At 40.3% G+C, this 19473-nt stretch overlaps 1 protein-coding gene across 1 annotated transcript in view; it reads left to right on the plus strand.

Moving 5' to 3' along the window:
* The first annotated feature begins 643 nt into the window (after positions 1-643).
* PRKAR2A (protein kinase cAMP-dependent type II regulatory subunit alpha) overlaps positions 644-19473 on the plus strand; it is a 70439-nt gene continuing 51609 nt past the window's right edge. The window contains exon 1 of the mRNA XM_043885668.1: positions 644-1186. Coding sequence (XP_043741603.1) covers positions 934-1186 — 253 coding nt within the window. The 5' untranslated portion in view covers positions 644-933. The remainder of the gene's footprint in view (positions 1187-19473) is intronic.

The raw sequence follows: 19473 nt of genomic DNA on the forward strand, positions 1-19473 counted from the left end.
TCCTCAAGCAGAGAAACAGGCACAGTGGTCATTCCTGCCCTAGGCTTTATTCCCTTTTCTCAAGGAACATATTTCGAACTCATTCTTCCAGATTTATCTGCCGGTGGCTCCCAAATTATTATATCATCAAAACTCCTACTGCCTACAAGGCCTTCTTTCTTTGACTGCCAGACTTTGGAGGGTCCTACGGTCATGCCACCAGGCCACCCAACAGTCAGGGTGGTTGTGACTTTCCCAGGTCTTTACTCTTGTTGTCCTCTATGCCCACATGGCTTTCCGCTGGCTCTTCCTGTGGTTAGGTCCTGCCCAGGCCTCGGAGTCAGCTTGAATGTCACCCCCTAAAGAGGGTCCCCTTGTTCTCCACCATATCTGGAACCACACCGAGATGGAGAGGTGGCATTCTTGCGTCTGGCTCTCAGCTATGTCCCAAGTACCCAGTAAGGGCGGACAGATGGTTGGATCTTAGCGTGTGCTGAAAGAAGAAAAGAAAGATAAGAGGCACTAACACTCCGCTTAGCAGGTAGACCTCTGATCCTTGCGCCTGGATCGCCAGGGTAGCGGGGCGAGTAGACGGCCCCTTGGCGCAAGCGCACTGAGGGCCGGCGCTCGGCGGGAGCGCGCACGCCCGCGGCCGCGTGCGTCACAACCCGGGCTCCCGCCCCGCCCGTCCCGCTCGCCCGCTCGTCGGTGCCCGCGGCGGCGGCGGCGGCGGCGGCTACCCAGTGACAGCGGCGGCGGCACCAGGCCGGCCGGAGTAGCGTAGGGTGGTGGGGCCCGGAGACACACACCCGGCCAAAGGGCGGCGTGCCTCGAGGAAGGCCCGCCGGGTCGCGCCTGAGGAGACCTCGCGGGCGCCGGGCGAGAGGCCGGCGTGAGGGAGCTCCCGCCCAGGCGGTGGCCGCCGGCGGCCCGGTCCCGCCTGCCGCCGCCGGCATGAGCCACATTCAGATCCCGCCCGGGCTCACGGAGCTGCTGCAGGGCTACACCGTGGAGGTGCTGCGGCAGCGGCCACCAGACCTCGTCGACTTCGCGGTGGACTACTTCACCCGCCTGCGCGAGGCCCGCTCCAGAGCCTCCACCCCGCCCGCCGCCCCTCCTTCCGGCTCCCAGGATTTCGATCCCGGCGCTGGCCTGGTCGCCGACGCGGTGGCGGACAGCGAGTCGGAGGACGAAGAGGACTTGGACGGTAGGCGGCGGGCTGGGCGGGGGTTCGCGGTGCGGGGACGGAGGGAGCGGTGCCGGGGGGCGGGGGTCTCTCGAGATCCAGAGAGGGGCTGCGAGGGGCCAGGCCTGCCACCCTGGGCCGGGACCTTGGAGCCCACGAGGGGAGTTCGTCCAGGTTCCCCGAGCCGCCGGCGTGAACCCCGCGTGCGCCACTTCCAAATTGAGCTCGGCGATCCTGCCAGCCCCGGAAAGCAGCGAGCGAGTTGTCAGATTCAGCTCGAGGGAAACGTGCGCGCTTTCGGCCCGCGTGCTGGCGCGGGGCCGGAGGGGCGTGGAGCCCACGGCCGCCTCACCTCGGCTGGAGACGCTTCGCCCGGTTTCGCTGCGAAGACAAGAACGTTCGTCTGCACCGACTCGGGTTTCCTAACCAGGACGGTAACTTGGGAAATAACTTATTTTGTTAAAAGTTATCGTGCAAAACTTTAAGCGTAGACGGAAATAGAAAAGGTGACACGAACTCCCTATATACCGTCACCCACGTTACACAGTTGAAATATCGGTCACAGATGTTTCATCTATACTTTTTTTTTTTTTTCCCTCCTCCTTTGCTGAAGTATTTTAAAGCAAGTCCCAGCATTTCACCTTCTTTCAGCCTTGGATACTTCAGTACGCATTTCTTCATGTGGACCCAGGGAATATATGTATAAAGATATGTTTCATTTGCCTAAAATGATTGGATCAAATGTGGTGAGGGTCAACAATACAATTTTTTTCTCATGTGGTGCAGGAAAGAAGACTAGTAATACCTCTATATCTGATTTAAGCAAGATTGTCAAAAAGCAATTCCTTTTTCCTTGATGGCTTCAACATAGGCTTTGTCAGTTTAACGGTAGAATTACCCTAGTTTTGAACAGCCAGAATTTAACAAAACAATGAAAACATTTGAGAGACAAAGTTAGAGACTTATTGTTTACTAGCTCACACTGAAAAAACCCCAAACAACCTAGTTTTGAGTTGAATCCACATTTAAGTTAGGCTGGCAGGGAGTTAATTATTGGACATTGCTATTGGAGGTTGTAAGGTTCAGTGCTGTGGACAACTTCCCTTAGTTTATTCACACTAAGAATGGAAATTGTTCGACTATGTTACCCTGGCTTTAATGCACATTAAATTATTGGTTTTTCACCTTAATCCTGGAAATCAGAAATTATTTCACAAATCCCTGCCACAGAATTGCTTCGTGGTCTAAGACAAGCTGTGGAACTTGTCTGATTTTAAATTTGCTTATCTTTAAAATAGGGTTAGTGACCACAATCTCCCAGGAATAAATGTGTTTTTAAAAGATTTATTTCAGGAGTGACTTCTGCATTTGTTTCACTGTCATAGCAATAAATCACAAAGTTGTAACTTGATTTGCAACAATCTTTATTTACCCAAAACATTATTATTTTAGCTATTCGTCTGAAGTGAGTAAAACAGAATTTCCAAGTTTTGTGTCATGTCTTCATTTTTTGGTTATTTTTTATATCTTTTTCAAAGTTGAATTGACTTGAATCTTTGTAACCCTGTGCTTTATTTTACTGGTATTTAATTTTTTTAATATATCTCTTCAGTGGCTGTGCTAAGTGTAATTATAGAAGTCAACACAAGGTGAACTTCTATTTACAGATAATAGACTAAAAATACACTGCACACAGTGAGATACCACTTCATACCCATGCGGTTGGCTATTATGGAAAAAAAAAAACAGAAGAGCAAGTGTTGGTGAGGATGTAGTGAAACTGGAACTCTTGCTTACTGCAGGTGGGAATGTAAAATGTCCTGGCTGCTGTGGAATACTGTTTCACTTTTCCTTAAAAAGTTAAACATAGAATTACTGTGTGACCAAGCAGTCCCACTATGTATATACCCCCAAAGAGCTGAAAGCAGGGAGTAAAACAGATGCTTGTATGCTGGTGTTCATTGCTGCATTATTCACAATAGCCGAAAGATAGCCCAAGTGTTCTATAGACAGATGAATGGATAAATGTGGTATGTATACAAAATGTGGTATATATGTACAGTGGCACACTATTCATCCTTAAAAAGGAATGAAATTCTGATGTATACTACAGCATGTATGATTCTTTTTTTTTTTCCTAACAAAGTTTCATATTTATTACTGAGTCTCATAGACTGATAGCGAGGAAACAAGGAACATCAGGAGCCAAGCATTACAGTAGTGATGTTCTTGCTGTGATTTGGATGGTTAAAAAAGTGGTCTTAACATGTGTGCTACTTTTTATGTGAGGCTTCTTATAGACCCAGCTTGGTTCTTCTCCAGTGTCTTCTCTGGGAATTGTACCTGATCTTATTGCCAGTTTTCATTCGAATCCATTGAGGAATGGGACGATTCTGCTTTTTTTCTTGGCTAGGAATCACTTGATCCTGAAAGTCTTGAGACGACATGGTGAGGAGAGAACTCAACCGCACATAGGATGGCGGAGAAGAGAAAAGAGGAGGAGCATGGATGATTCTTGACGACATTATGCTAGTATAATATGCTAGACACAAAAGGAGAAATATTGTATGAATCCATTTATATGAGGTACCTGGAATAGGCAAATTCATGGAGACAGCAGAATAGAGATTACTAGGAGCTGGGGAGAGTGGACAGTGGGGAGTTACTGTTTAATGAGAGCGGAGTTTCTGTTTGGAACGATGACAAAGTTCTGAGATTGGATAGGGGTGATGGTTACACAACGTTGCGAATGCACTTAATGCCATGAATTGTACACTTAAATGGCTGAAATGGTAAATTTTATGTTATGCAGAAAACATATGTTTTTGAAAAGATAAGAAATACTAGGATGACCAAAAAGTTCATTCAGACTTTTCTGTAACATCATACAGAACATGTTGCATAGCCAGTGATTAGGAACATTAGGATAATAAGTCCACAGTACCTAAAATTAGAAATAGGGTATATAGTATTAGAACCATAATATATCAGAGAGACTTTACTTAGTAGGGCTTCCCTGATAGCTCAGTTGGTAAAGAATCTGCCTGCATTGTCAGTTGGTAAGGAATCCATCTGCAATGCAGGAGACCCCTGTTCGATTCCTGGGTCAGGATGAGCCGCTGGAGAAGGGATAGGCTACCCACTCCAGTATTCCTGGGCTTCCCTAGTGGCTCAGCTGGTGAAGAATCTACCTGCAGTGCTGGAGACCTGGGTTCGATCCCTGGGTTGGGAAGATCCCCCTGGACAAGGGAAAGGCCACCCACTCCAGTATTCTGGCCTAGAAAATTCCATGGACTGTATAGTCCATGGGGCTGCAAAGAGTCGGACACGACGGAGTGACTTTCACTTTCACTTTACTTAGTAAGGTCCTGAGTGGCTAACCACCAATTCAGTTTATAAAACTGTATGCTACTAGAAACACTGAAAAAGCTTCATTAATTGTTATTGGTTTAGTTTAACAACAGTTTGATATCAAACAACACATCAAATATGAAGTATTAGAATGAATATTTCATTCTTGGGAAAGCCTGAAGAGTTCAGACTTTATTGACTTATTAATAAGTTACTCTGACTGCATCCTCATAAGAACAATAACTTGGCATCTAGACTTGATTCACTTCTATAATTACAGTAAAACATTTATATTTGTGGTCTCAGCATTTTTTTCTTTTTTGGTTTATGGAGACATAATCCATATACCACGTAATTAACCCATTTAAAGTGTATAGTTCATTGGTTTACTGTATCTACAGATATGTACAACTGTCACCACAGTCAGTTTTAGAACATTTTTATCACCCCACGAAAGACACCCCGTACACTTTAGCCATCACCTGCCCACATCCCTGTTCCCCTCAGTTTTAGGCAATTACTGATTTCCTTTCTGTCTCTATGAATGCGCCTATCCTGGCCAATTAATTTAAATGGAATCATAAAATATATGGTCTTTTTGCTTCTGGCTTCTTTCACTTAGCATAATGTTTAAAAAATTCATCAATATTGTAGCATATATTAGTGCTTCATTCCTTTTTATTGCTGAATTCTGTTCCATTGTATGAATCTACCACATTTTGTTTATCCATTCAGCAGTTGATGGGCACTTAGATTGTCTCCACTTTTTTTTATTATTACGAATAATGCTGCTGTGAACACTTCTGTGTATAAGTTCCAGTGTGGACATGGGTTTTCATTTCTTTCTGGTATATACGCAGTAATAGAATTCTTGCACCATATGGCAACTCTTATACTTCATATTTTGAGGAACTAATTGTTTTCCAAAAGTGGCTGTGTCATTTTATATTTTCTAACCAGCAGTGTATTGAGGGTTCTGAATCCTCCCCATCCTTGTCAACACTTTTTATCTTTTTTATTATAGCCAACCTAGTGGGTAGGAAGTAGTAGCTACCTCATTGTAGCTTTGCTTTGCAGTTTCCTAATGATATTGAGCATTTTTCTATGTGTTTGTTGGTCATTTGTGTATCTTTGAAGAAATGTCTATTCAGGTCCTTAGTCCATTTTTTAAAATTGGTTTGTCTCTTTATTGTTAAGTTCTAAGAGTTCTTTGTATATTCTAAACAAGTCCTTTATCAGATATATGACTAAAGAATATGTTCTGCATTTAGCAAGTTGTTGTTTTACTTTTTTGATATTGTCTTTTGAAGTACAAGTTTGTAATTTTTATTAGGTCCAGTGTATCATCTTCTTTTGTTGTTTGTGCCTGAGGTATCTTATTTAAGAAGCCATTGCCAGACCCAAGGTCATGAAGATTAACTTCTCTGTTTTCTTGTATGAGTTTTACAGTTTTAGCTTTACATTTAGGTTGTAGTACTTTGGGGGTTTTTTTTGGCTACGCAACATAGGAGATCTTAGTTCCCCAAGCAAGGATTACACCTGTGTCCCATGCGGTGGAAATGTGGAATCTTAAGCACTGGACTGCCAGGGATGTCCCTAGGTTGTAGTACATTTTTGTTATTTTTTGTTTAAGAAGTAAAGTACTTCATTCATTTATATGTGGTTTCTCTAGCACCACTTTTTTTTTTTTTTTTAATATTTATTTATTTGGCTACACCAGATCTTAGTTGCACCATGTTGCAACTTAGTTGCGACATGTGGGATCCAGTACCTTGATCAGGGATTGAACCTAGGCCCGCTGCCCTAGGAGCACAGTCTTAGTCACTGCACCACCAGGAAAGTCCCCAGAACCACTTATTAAAAAGACTATTCTTTCCCCATTTAATTGTCTTGGTACTCTTGTTGAATATCAGTTGACTGTAAATGCTAGAGTCTGTTTTGAACTCTCAGTTCTATTCCATATATCTGACTGTGTGCCACTCCTGCATTCTTTAACTACTGTAGATTTGTAGTAGTTTTGGAATCAGGAAATGTGAATTTTCCAGCTTTGTTCTTTTTCAGAGTTTTGCCTATTTGCATCTCCATATGAATTGTAGGATTAACTTGTCAATTTCTGCAACGAGGCCAACTGGGATTTTGATAGAAATTGCATTGAATTTATAGATTAATTTGGCGAGTATTGCCTTTTAACAATGTTAAGTCTTCAGATCTGTGAATATAGAATGTCTTTTCATTTATTTAGGTCTTCTATAATTTCTAAATTAAAGAACCACAAGTGTCTTGTAGTTTTTAGAATGTAAGGTTTGCACTTCTTTTATTAAATTTATTCCTAAGTAATTTATTTCTTGTGAAGTGATTGTAAATGTAATTTTCTTAATTTCATTTTCAGATTGATCATTGCAGATGTATAGAAATACAGTTAATTTTTAAGATATTGACCTAGTATCTTGCAGTCTTGCTGAACTTATTTATTAGTTCTCTAGTTTTTTAGTGGATTCCTTAGGATATTCCCCCAGCATTTTTTATTGCACAGTATATACCACATAACAATTGGAGTTGGTTTAAATTGCCTTATTGGAACTTTTCTGAGACTTGCTTAATAATAATAATAATATTTCTACAGTTCACATATCTGGGTCTCTCAGGAGGATTTAGACACAGTTAGACCAGCCCTCTTTGAAACTTTCCCCTCCTCGGCATCGGTGTCTTTGTCCCCTTGTGCCTCACTGTCTCGCCTCTGTCCTTTAAGTGTCTGTTGAGGACCCCCAGCGTTCGGTTCGTTCACTGTTTCCCCCTCAGTGACAGTTCTCTTCCTGAGCATCGAACCTGCCTTGAACCTGGACCTTCAGAATCAAACTTGCTCTGTTAGACACACACCCTGGTTATGGCTGTCTTGTCAGCTGGTCACCTCTCATTCATCTTTCAAACTCATGATGCCTAAAACTAATGTTGTCAACTTACCTGTCACACATCTCTATTTTCTCTGCAGTCACCTTTTTCTGATTTCTTCAGCAAGAAACCCAGAAATCCATCACTTTCTTCTCTCTTTTGCCCTCTTTCACTTTCGTTTGTTTTGATTTCTGGGTTCCCCCATCTTCTCCTTCCCTACTGTCCCTTCCCTGCCTTGGGTTTACTTTTTATTACTTCTTAAAAGAGAAAAATTATTTGACTGCACCAGGTCTTAGTTGTGGCATGTGAACTTTTAGTTGCAGCATGTGGGATCTAGTTCATTGTCCAGGAATTGAACCCAGGCGCCCTGCATTGGGAGTGGGGCATATTAGCCAGCGGACCACCAGGGAAATCCTTACATTGCTTCTTAACTGGATGCCTCCTGTAGGTCTCCCACTCGTCTGTCTTCCATCCATCTATACTCTACACTGTCCCCCAAATCACCATTCTTTCTTTTTACCTCGCTGTAAAGAACTGTGGTAAACTGTATGTAGTGTAAAATTTGCCATTTTAAGTGTGCAGTTCAGTGCCATCAGTACAGTACATTCACAATATTGTGCAGTCGCCTTTTTCAGTCAGGTAAACTTTTTTTGAAGTAAAGCATATGTGCAAAAAGGTGCACAAATCACAGTTGTGCAGCGTGATTGTTCATAAAACGTACACACTATGTATTCCTTCAACTTGCTCTGGAAATATCAGCTGGAGGAGACTTTTTTTTTTAACTCTTTTTCTACATTTTACGTAATTTACCCATAAATACTGTTCTGCAACTAGGACAGGTTGAATTTATTAAGCCTTTATTCTTTATTAGTCTCAGTGCTCAGTTATTTATTATGCATCGTCTCATTGAATCCTCCTGATCTTCTAAAAAAGGTAGGGACTATAATTATCTCCATTTCACAGATAAGGAAATTGAGACCTAGAAACTATCCAAGACCATATAATAAGCAGGGTTTGACTTTAGGCTGGATTTAATGCCATTATACTGTTCATTTTATTTCATGCCTGAATTGCCTCTCATTTTTTTCTTGCCTTATTTATTTATTTTTTTACAGAAAAGGTTATAAGCATTTAAAAATTTCTTTACATAGCTGTCATAATGCATTTTTTATTGTGGTAGAATATACATAAAATGTACTGTGTTACCATTTTATTTTGTGTGTGTGTGTGTTACCATTTTAAAGTATACAGTTCAGGGGCATTCAGTACATTGATTATTTTGTGTAACTGTCACCACTATTTTGTTCTTCTTTTTCAAGATTCTTTTGAGTTTTCAGGACTCCTTGCAATTCTATATGAATTTTAGGATCAGGTTTTCCATTTCTGCAAAACAAAAACAAAAAACTTGCTTTCTTAAATTTCATATTCAGTTTGTTGATTATGAATATATGCAACTACAACTGATTTTTGTATGTTGATCTTGTACCCTGCAACTTGTGGATTCTTTAGGATTTTCTGTATAATCATGTAATTTGTGAATAGTTTTATTGTTCCTTTTTGACTTGAATGCCCTTTTATTTATTTATCTTGCCTAATTCCTCTGGTAGGGCTTTCAGTACTATGCTGAATAAAAGTGACTGAAACAGGCATCAGTGGTGTTGGGAGCAGTGAAGAGGTCAAGTTGGATAAAGCCAGTGTTGAAATGATTGACTCAGCTGTGATTCTTGGGGATAGAGGCTCCAGTGGGGTTGTGGTGGAAGAGGTCAGGTCCAGTGGGTCAGGGAGTGTGTGTGGGGGGGGGGGTGGAGGGAGGGAAGGAGGGAAGGAATAAGGAAGGAAAGAAGACAGAGCCTGCAGAAGATTCAGATAAAAAATGGTGAGTATGTTTTGAAGGAGAAAGGACTTGGTGAAGTACAGGTCTCTGATTTTGTTTTGTTAAGTTAGAGTCACCATAAGCATGTTCACATGCAGAGGGAAAGGAGCCCGTGGAGAGGTAGTGTCTGATGGAGCAAGGTCCTAGCATCGGCGGTGGGGAGGCGGATTAGAATGGAGGGAAAAGGTGCGGACATCTCATATTCAGAACGGGAGAGGAATGGTATTTGCTTTAGCTGTTATTTAATTTAAAGGGATAATTTAAGGTTTTACTTCTTTGTGCTCTTAATTCAAGGCCTTGTCTTTTACTTACTTGAATCTCAGAGGTGAACATCTAAGCTAAGGGGAAACAGTAGGGAGGTTTTCCAAAAAAATTTAAAGAGAACTATTGTATGTCTGAGCAATCCCAGTTCTGGATTTTTTTCAAAAGAAAACAAAAACACTAATTCAAAAAAATAAACACACCGCTGTGCTCAAGGCAGCATTATTTACAGAAGCAAGATAAGAATGCAACCTGAGTGCCCATTGTTAGGTGAATGGATAAAGATGTGGTATATATTTACAGGTGGAATATTACTCAGCTAAAAAAGAGAATGACATCTTGCCATTTATGACAACATGGATGGGCCTAGAGGGTATTATGCTGAATGAAATAGGTCAGACAGAGAAAGACAAATATTGTATGGTTTCACTTGTATGTAGAACTTAAAAAAATAAAACAAATTTACAAATGTATTAAAACAGAAACAGATACAGAGAACAAACTGGTGGTTACCATAGGGGAGTGAAGTCAGGGGAAGAGTGAAATTGGTGAGGGAGATTAAGAGGTTCATACTTCCAATAATAAAACAAGTCACAAGGATGTAACGTACAGCATAGGGAATATAGGTAATAAGATGATAATTATTTTTTATGGTGACAGTTGGTAGCAAGTTACTGTGGTGATCATTTTGTAGCATATAAAAATATTAAATTACTATGTTATACATCTGAAACATATAATATTGAAAGTCAATTACATTTCAAATAAAAAAAGATAACTTGATCTGCTAGGGCTCTTCTTGCATTTTCTTTTGCATTTGAGATTCTATTTAAGTGAATTTAAGATTAAAAAATAGATGGCTTGAGGTTTTTAGTCCAAGCCCTGATATTTGCCAGGGAATTTGTTAACAGTTTGAAGATGTGATACCCACAAGACAATGTGTATGAAGACAGTGACTAAAGATGTCAAGATTTGGATGAAGATTTTTTTGGTAAACCAGTGGCTGGAGAATTATTGTTCAGTTTGCAATGTTATTATTAACCTTTTTTTTTTTTTTTTAAGACATCCATTATTTTTAAACAAATGTAAAATGATAAGAGGAGAATTTGCTTCATGCTGTAAATGCTTGATAATCTCTTCAGAAAGATTATTAAAGTTTTTAGTTTGGTGACTCCATGATCATTAACAGGGCAACTGCTCTGTCTTACTGTTACCCAACCAAGAGTTCAATGTTCAACTAGTGGGTTGGTTTCTCAATTCACAGAGAAGCCATGTCTGATTGATGATGCTCCAGGGTTGTTTTTTTTTTTTTTTCTATTGATAGTGATCCATAGATAATTCTCAGAGTATGGTTCAATTTAATGCATACCAAATTTTTAAGTGTTGTGTAGGTCTAGCAGATGATTGGTATCTGAAATGCCAACAAGTGAGAGAGGGATTTAACACCCTAAAATGAGTGGTCTTTTATAGCTTTTTTCATGCTTTCTTTATTTTTGTAAGTTGGCTAGGGAGTTTTCACAGTTTGTTTTTGTTGAATAATAAAGAATATGTCTGGCCTTTGTCCCAGATTCCTGGCACAGAACTTCTAAAACTCTTAGAATTTCCCAAGTGATGGAAATATTTTTGTTACACATAAACCCCCTTGGATCAGGCTTGAGTTTATGTTAATGAGATGATTCAAGATAGGGCCTGGTCACCAGAAAAACCAACCATGTAATTAGAAAGTTTGAACTTTGAGCCAATCTGACTTCTGGGGAAAGCTGAGGGACTGGAGATTGGATTTAGTATTGTAGCCCACGATTCAGTCAATCGTATCTATGGAATGAAACCCCAATAAAGCTCTGAACATCAAAGCTTGGCGGAACTTCCTGGTTGATGATATGCTGGGAAGGTGAAGCACCCTGATTCTGTGAGAAGAGACAGGGGAACTCTGTGTTCAGGACCCTCCCAGACTGTGCTCTATGTGTATCTTCATTTAGCTAATAATGATTTGTATCCTTTATAATAAAACTGTAATAATAGGAATGTGCTTGCTTGTGTGTGTTCAGTGATCTAACTCTTTGCGACTCCGTGGACTGTAGCCCACCAGGCTCCTGTGTCCATGGAATTTTCCAGGCAAGAATACTGGAGTGGGTTGCCATTTCCTTTTCCAGGGGATCATCCCAACTCAGGAATCAAACCCACGTTTCCTGTGTCTCCTGCATTCTCAGGGGGATTCTTTACCCGCTGAACTATCAGGGAAACCCCCAGGAATAGGTATGTGTGAGCGTGTGCTCAGTCGTATCTGATTCTTTGCGACCCCATGGACTGTGGCCTGCCAGGCTCCCCTGTCCATGGAGTTTTTCAGGCAAGAATACCAGAGTGGGTTGCCATCTCCTAAACTCCTGTGAGTTGTTTTACAAGTCAAACCTGAGAGTTGTGGGAACCTGTGAATTTATAGCCAGTTGGTTGGACATGTTGGTGGCCCAGGACCACTAAAGTGCAACTAGCAACTGGAGGAAGGGCAGTCTTGTTGGGGACCATGTCCCTGAACTGTGGACTCTGGTGCTACTCTGTGTGGTTAGCATCAGAATTGTATTGAAGTTTACCAGTTGGTGTCAGAATAGTTTTATATTCCTGTTTTAATTCAACTTAAATTAGTGGCCAGATGTGAGTTGATGAGGTGATAGACCCAAGAAGGGGGTCATGGCTTTTAGTCCTTTCCGGCCCACTTAATAGGGCCTCATTCATTCAGTCCATCTACATTTAGTGTCTGTATATGACAAGGTCTGTGCCAGACAAAAGGTGGTAGGAACATCCCCATACTATTCCTTAGGAGTTTTTAATGTGATGTAGTATACACATTCTGTGGTATGCATTCTGTGGTAGAGAAGGAATCTCAGCTCTTGGAATGGCATTTTCATTCTTTGGCAGGACATTGGGGCTGGGTTAGAGATGGGTCTTCTAGGCAGTGGGTACTTTAGGACCAGAGAGATGTCCAGTGGTTGGGGACAGGGGTGCCAATGGTTGTGGGTGCCAGTGGTTGTTTCAGAATAAATGACTCTGTTTAGTGCCTGGATGTGTGTATTAAGGCAGTGTTTTTGCAGAGAGGGTCAATGGACCACTGTATCAGAATTTATCTGTCCCCTGGTTCCCCCATCTGCTCCCAGGAATGCTGGTTTTCTTTTCTACCTTTTTTTTAAATGATGGAAAATGTTGATGAGTGACAATAGTAAAATGAATAGTGTAATAACCCCCTCATCTATTTATCCCCAACTCTGTTAACTCTTGGCTGGTGACTTGATTTATAGTGTTTGCTAATTTCTCTTGGGGAGTCTTTTCCCATGTATTTACTATACCAGTATCAAGCTACCACACAATTTCACTGAACAAGAAGTTAGGTAAAGATTTTCAGAATCAGTTCTCCTGATCCCAGTTCATAACTCAGACCACCTTCCTCTTTGATAACTTTTTTTAAACATCAAAAATAATTTTATCCATAAGTATTTTTAGGTTTATGTCCCCCAGGACTAGTTTTAAAAATATATCCACAAAACTTTTATCATATCTAAAATAATTAACAATAATTCCTTAGTATCAAATATTCAGTCTATGTTCACACTTCACACATCTCCAGATAAGGTCAAGAATTACTTTTGACTGCCTTCTCTCTCTTCGGAGAAGGCAATGGCACCCCACTCTAGTACTCTTGCCTGGAAAATCCCGTGGACGGAGGAGCCTGGTAGGCTGCAGTCCATGGGGTTGCTAAGAGTTGGACACTACTGAGCGACTTGACTTTCACTTTTCACTTTCATGCATTGGAGAAGGAAATGGCAGCCCACTCCAGTGTTCTTGCCTGGAGAAGCCCAGGGACGGGGGAGCCTGGTGGGCTGCCGTCTAAGGGGTCGCACAGAGTCGGACACGACTGAAGTGACTTAGCAGCAGCAGCAGCCTTATCTCTTAAGCCTCTTTTAGTCTGTAGGATCTTTCTTGATCTCTCTCTTGTTCCCTGTGAAGATTATTTGTAGAATAAGGTTTATTCTGTAGATTTTTTTGTAGATTTTTTCACAACATACAGTTTTGCTGATTGCATCCCCATGATGTTTGCGTCAAAGTTCCCCATCTCCTGTTCTTCCTCTCATTTCATAATTGGCACTAGAGCAGTGGTTTTCAAATGAGGTTCCAGGATCAGTAACATCAGATCATCTGGGAAACTTATTAGAAATACAGATTCTTAGCTTCACTCCAGGCCTGTCGAATCAGAAATTCTGAAGAAGAGGCCTTCAGTCTTCTCAATGATTCTGATGTATCCTAAAGTTTGAGAACCATTGCTACGTCGGCTTGATCAGATTCAGATTTGTCCCTCGCCCATCTCACTGCCTTACCCTCACCAGCAGTGGTAGGTGTCAGGGAGATGCAGTAGAACGAGGAAGGGACAGACAGTAAAGGTGAGCCGCCAGCCTCCTGGGGAGTAAGGAGCATGGCCCTGCTGCATCTGGTGTCTGACTTCTACTCAGGAGAAAATTTTACTATCCAGTGGATACCTCCACAGTGCTTTATCAGAGGAACTGCCTTGATCATGAAGAACATATTTACTCCTGAATTTGCTGACCTCAAATGCTTAGAAACATCTCTTTATTTTGTATCTTCTAGAGTCTCACTATGCAGAGAGTTACCATCTTCTTTATGTTACTTAGTTTCTACAGGTGGTCAGCATGAATACTTTTTAGATTTCTCTCAAGTTGCTGAAAAAAAATTACAAATGTTCCAACTTTGCTTCCTTTCCAGTTGACTTCCTTTAGTTTAGTTCATTAAATGTATTGTAATTTCACCCCACAAAATCAAGATGAGCTCAATAACAGAAGTGGCAAAGTGGTAGGAACAGTTATAAAGTAGTTAATACTTTTTAAAAAGCTCATTGCATGTAAATTTTTTTTCTATTAAATGAGAAAGAAGTGAAGCTGGTCATTGGGGATGAGAGTCTTCAAGAAAAAAGATTAAATAGAGCATGTCTGTAAAAAGGTAGGGCACATCTGCTCTGACCCAGCTCCATTTGGGTCAGCACCACTAGCCTTAGCACTTCTTCATTGTCCATCTCAGTGGTATCCAGGCCAGGAAGTTGGATGTCCTGTCCCCTCACTACAGTTTTTCACTTCTTCACCACATAGGCTTGGGAATCAACTCAATTAGATTTTAGTGTGCATGGAGGGGTGTTTGTTGATCTTACATAGAAATTCTACTTAATAGAGTATTTGAACAAATTGAACAGGATAAACTGAGAGTACTAAGGTGCCTTTCTGCTTTCACATCATCTTCAACTGCCCAATTTCATATAATAAAGAACTTTTTATCTAATTAACCTTCCTTTAGGGTTCCTCCTCCAAAGCTGTTTCCCTAAACATTTGTCTTCCAGAAAAGTGTGTGGTGATGCAGGGAGAGAAGGAAATAGGAGCAGAGGTTCATCACCATTATACTAAGAATGGCATGGGGGATCAAATTTGATTCTGTTGGGCTACCGTTTTCTAAGCTGGGTCTTAAAATTTTCCTGTATCTCAGATTTTGCTCCGAGGTTTTAAGTAGCATGCACACTAATTCTGGCCTTGAAGGAGTGGAAAGAAATGGTAGCAGGGTGCAAGCTAATGAACCAGTGAACAATGAATTACATTTTATTGCCGGATGGTGGTTTTTGTCACATCTCCTTCTACTGGATATGTGATACATTTTTCAAAGCAAATGAGGATGTTCAGGATAAGCCATTATTTAATCAGTGATAGTGAATATGCCCCTGCAGACGTTTTCACAAATATTTAGATAAACATTTTAACTTTAGTGTTTCTAAAGAAAAATAAATGATCAAAGTAACTTCTGCTTATTATCAGTAATTGTAACAGATAGTCCTTTGAAGAACAAAGATTCAAGGCCAGCAAGAAAGCAATTATTGTGAAGTCAGACTGGCTTACTGATCTTGGACTTGAGAACTGTTTTTCAGCATCAAGTCACAGAGGAGAGGAGAGAGGATTTTTTTTTTTTTTCTTAAGATGATAGGGGATAAAATCTTGTTAACTCTTCAGAAATAAGGATTTCTAGCAGTGATAAATAAAACTGTTTACATCAGTCATTAGAAATGCAAATCAAAACCATGATGAGATACTACTTTATACCCACTGATGTAACAATAAAAAAGATATTAACAAGTGTTGACCAGGATATGGAAGAACTGGAACCCTCCCATCCTGCTAGTAGGAGTGGAAAATGGAAAACAGTCTGGCAGTTCCTCAAAAACTTAAGTATGGAGTTTCCATACAACGCACCAATTTCACACCTAGATGTATACCCAAGAGAAATGAAAATGTGTAAAATGTGTATACATGAAGGTTCATAGTATTGTTATTCTTAATAGCCAAAAAGTGGAAAAAACCCAAATGTTCACCAGCTGATGAATGGATAAATGAATGTGGTATATCCATACAATGAAACTATCTGAAAACAAAAAGAAATGAAGTACTATAAGGTGCTATGAAAGGCCACATATTGTATTCTACTTATACAAAATGTCCAGAAAAGGCAAATCTATAGAGACAGTAAATTACTGGTTTCCTAGGGCCAAGGGGATTGGGGGGAATGGGGAGGGAGGGCTGATGGATGTAGGGTTTCTTTTTGAGGTGTTGAAAAAGATCTGAAATTGATTTTAGTAATGGAGACACAATTCTTTGACTGTACTAAAAACCGTTGTATACTATATACTTGTATACTAAGTGGTTAACTATGTGATGTGTGAATTATATCTCAGTAAGGCTATCACATTAAGAAAAATAAAGCTTTTTTTTTTTTTCTTCCCATCTTATCTCTAGCTATTGCAATCCCAGGCCCCTCTGAGAGGTTAAGCTATAGCCATGTACAGTTATGCTTACTTCTGTTTTTCTTTATATTGACTCAGTCTGTGTACTTAAAGTGAACTTAAGTGAGGGGGAAAAAGTTTTTAAAAGAACTGTTAATGCTGAACTCAGAAAAGTACTCAGTTTTGGACCAGATTCATCAGTAAATTTTGATTAGTTGTTAAGTACTAATGCTTGATAAACTGAATTAGTCTCACATCAAGATTCCAAATGCAGATTTCTACCGGGGGCTTTAAATGTCATTTAAAAAGACATTTTAGACATTTCAAGAAAGAAGGTGCTTTCACACAGTTACACTGATGTGAGTGTTACCGGCTACCCTGCTGGCATCCCCGGGCTGATTTTGGATGTTGTCCTTCCATGGCTACCTGTGTGGCTGAGAGCGTGGGCTATGAAGCTAAGCGCCAGCACTCAGTCTGGTTCCACCTTTGTTAGTAGAATGAGTTATTTAACCTTTCTTGCCTTGGATTCTTTATCTAAGTGTAGTAGTACCTCATAAGTTTATGTACTTAATGACTTCATAAGTATAATAGTACCTCATAAAGTTCATATCAGAGTTAAGTGACTTAATAGCTATGAAGTGTTCAGGGTAGATCTTGGCACATAACTTTTTCTTTTTTCTTTGACCAAGACACATGTGGGATCCCTGACCAGTGAACAAATTGTGCCCCCTACATTGGGAGCTCAGAGTCTTAACCTCTGGACTACCAGGGAAGTCCCATCCTGACACGTAAATGGTATATGTTTTTGTTTATTTCATCTCCATAATTTCCAGCATTGTTTGTTATCTGGATCAGCAGAATTTCCTTTTGGCTTCTGTATTGACTAAGATTAGGTTTTTTGGATATATATCTGAAGAAAAAGGAAACATTAATTTGGAAAGATACATACACCTCTGTATTCACAGCAGCATTCTTTACATTAGCCAAGATACAGAAGCAACCTAAGTGTCCATCAGCCACTGAATGTAGATAAAGATGTGGTGCAGGGACTTCCCTGGTGGTTAAGTGGCTAAGACTGCGTTCTCTCCTGAAGGGGACACAGGTTCCATTTCTGCTTGGGGAACTAAGATCCCACATGAATCATGGCCCCCCAAAAAGAAAAAAAAGATGTGATGTATACGCACACACACACACGCACACACACACACACCCAGTGGAGTATTAGCTATAAAAATGAATGAAATTTTGTCATTTGCAGTAGCATGAATGGACCTGGAAGGTATTATGCTCAGTGAAATAAGTCAGACTGAGAGGCAAATATGGTATGTTTTAACTTATATGTGAAATCTAAAAAATAAAGCAAATGAATAAATATAACAACACAGAAACAGACTCACAGATATAGAGAATTGGTGGTTACCAGTGGGGAGAGGGCTGGGGGAAGAGGGGCAAGATAGGGGAAGGGAATTAAGAGGTACAAACTACTAGGTATAAAGTAAATAGGATATGAGGATGTAATGTGTGGCACAAGGAATATAGCCAATGTTTTGCAGCAACTTTATTTTTTTTTCAATTATTTTTATTAGTTGGAGGCTAATTACTTTGCAGCATTGCAGTGGGTTTTGTCATACATTGACATGAATCAGCCATGGAGTTACATGTATTCCCCATCCCGATCCCCCCTCCCACTTGCAGCAACTTTAAATGGATATAGTCTATAAAATTTATTGAATCATTGCGGTGGTATACAGCTGAAAGTGAAAGTTGCTCAGTCGTGTCTGATTCTTTGCGAGTCCGTGGAATTCTCCAGGCCAGAATACTGGAGTGGGTAGCCTTTCCCTTCTCCAGGGGATCTTCCCAACCCAGAGATCAAACCCAGGTCTCCCTCATTGCAGGTGGATTCTTTACCATCTGAGCCACAAGGGAATCCCATTATACGGCTGAAACTAATGTAATATTGTAAAGCAGCTATACTTCAGTTTGAAAAAGATGAGGTTTGTCTGTAAGTGGCAAAAAGTCGGCAGCCTGAAGTTCAGGACCAGTGGGACAGGGAGCTTCGTGAGGTTGGGGATCCATGTCCTGCTACTTTGCAAGCCTTTTCCTGTTCTTTTCCAGAGTTGAAAGACAAAGGGTAATTAAAACACACAGAATTCGTAGTGTAAGTGTGTTAAGGTAAAATAAATCTCAGGAGAAATAGCCCAACGAGTTGATGCAGTTGCCCCTGGGGAGCAGGAATTGCAAGTAGGGAGAGATGGATTAGAAAAGGGCTCTGTTTTATTGATGTTGTTTTCTTCATTATAGCCTTATAGTACTAATTGGCTTTTAAATTTGTGACATGTTAAAGTTTGATGACAAGATTTTTAGAAAATTAGGGTTATTTCATATGATTGTCAGACTTTTTTTTTACTTAACAGTATATCTATCTTGAAGGTCTCCCTGGCAGTTCATGTAGGTCTGTGACATCCTAAATTCTAATGTGTGCATAGAAGTTCATACTCTAGCTATACCAGTATTTCCTTAACTTCTTTTTCTAGACAACTTTTATTTTTACTTTTTTCTATTACATACAATACTATAGTGATTATAGTGTTACATATAGTATTTTATATACATATATAAAACATATTCTTGGAAGTGGAATTATTGCTAGGTCAAAGGCAGTTCACAGTAACAATTTTGACAGAAACTGCCAGATTTTCTTCCAAAATTTTGAGATCACTCTGAAGACTGTGTGGGAAATAGATTGATGTAGAGCAAAATGGGCTGTGGGAAGACAGGTTTGACAATCATTCCTGGCAAGAAATGATGCCCTTCAGACTAGGGTGGATATGGAGAAAGGTAGACTGATTCAAGAAACAAAGTGGGTGGGAGAACAGATGGAAATATTAATGAAGCAGATGTGAGTAATGAAAGAAAGGAAGGAGTCAGGATGATTCAGGTGGACCCGTGACATCAATTAGAGTTGTCATGTGAGATGAAACTTGCTTGCCATGACCAGATTAGATGAATTCAAAAATACTTTGCCACTCTGACATTTTATAACTTGGGGATCCATGACAGCACCCTTATTTATAGATTGAATGAAGCGCATATTGAATACTTTTTCTTTTGTAATTG

The sequence above is a fragment of the Cervus elaphus genome, chromosome 24 (assembly GCF_910594005.1).
Source record: "Cervus elaphus chromosome 24, mCerEla1.1, whole genome shotgun sequence".
In the NCBI taxonomy this organism is placed as follows: Eukaryota; Metazoa; Chordata; class Mammalia; order Artiodactyla; family Cervidae; genus Cervus; species Cervus elaphus.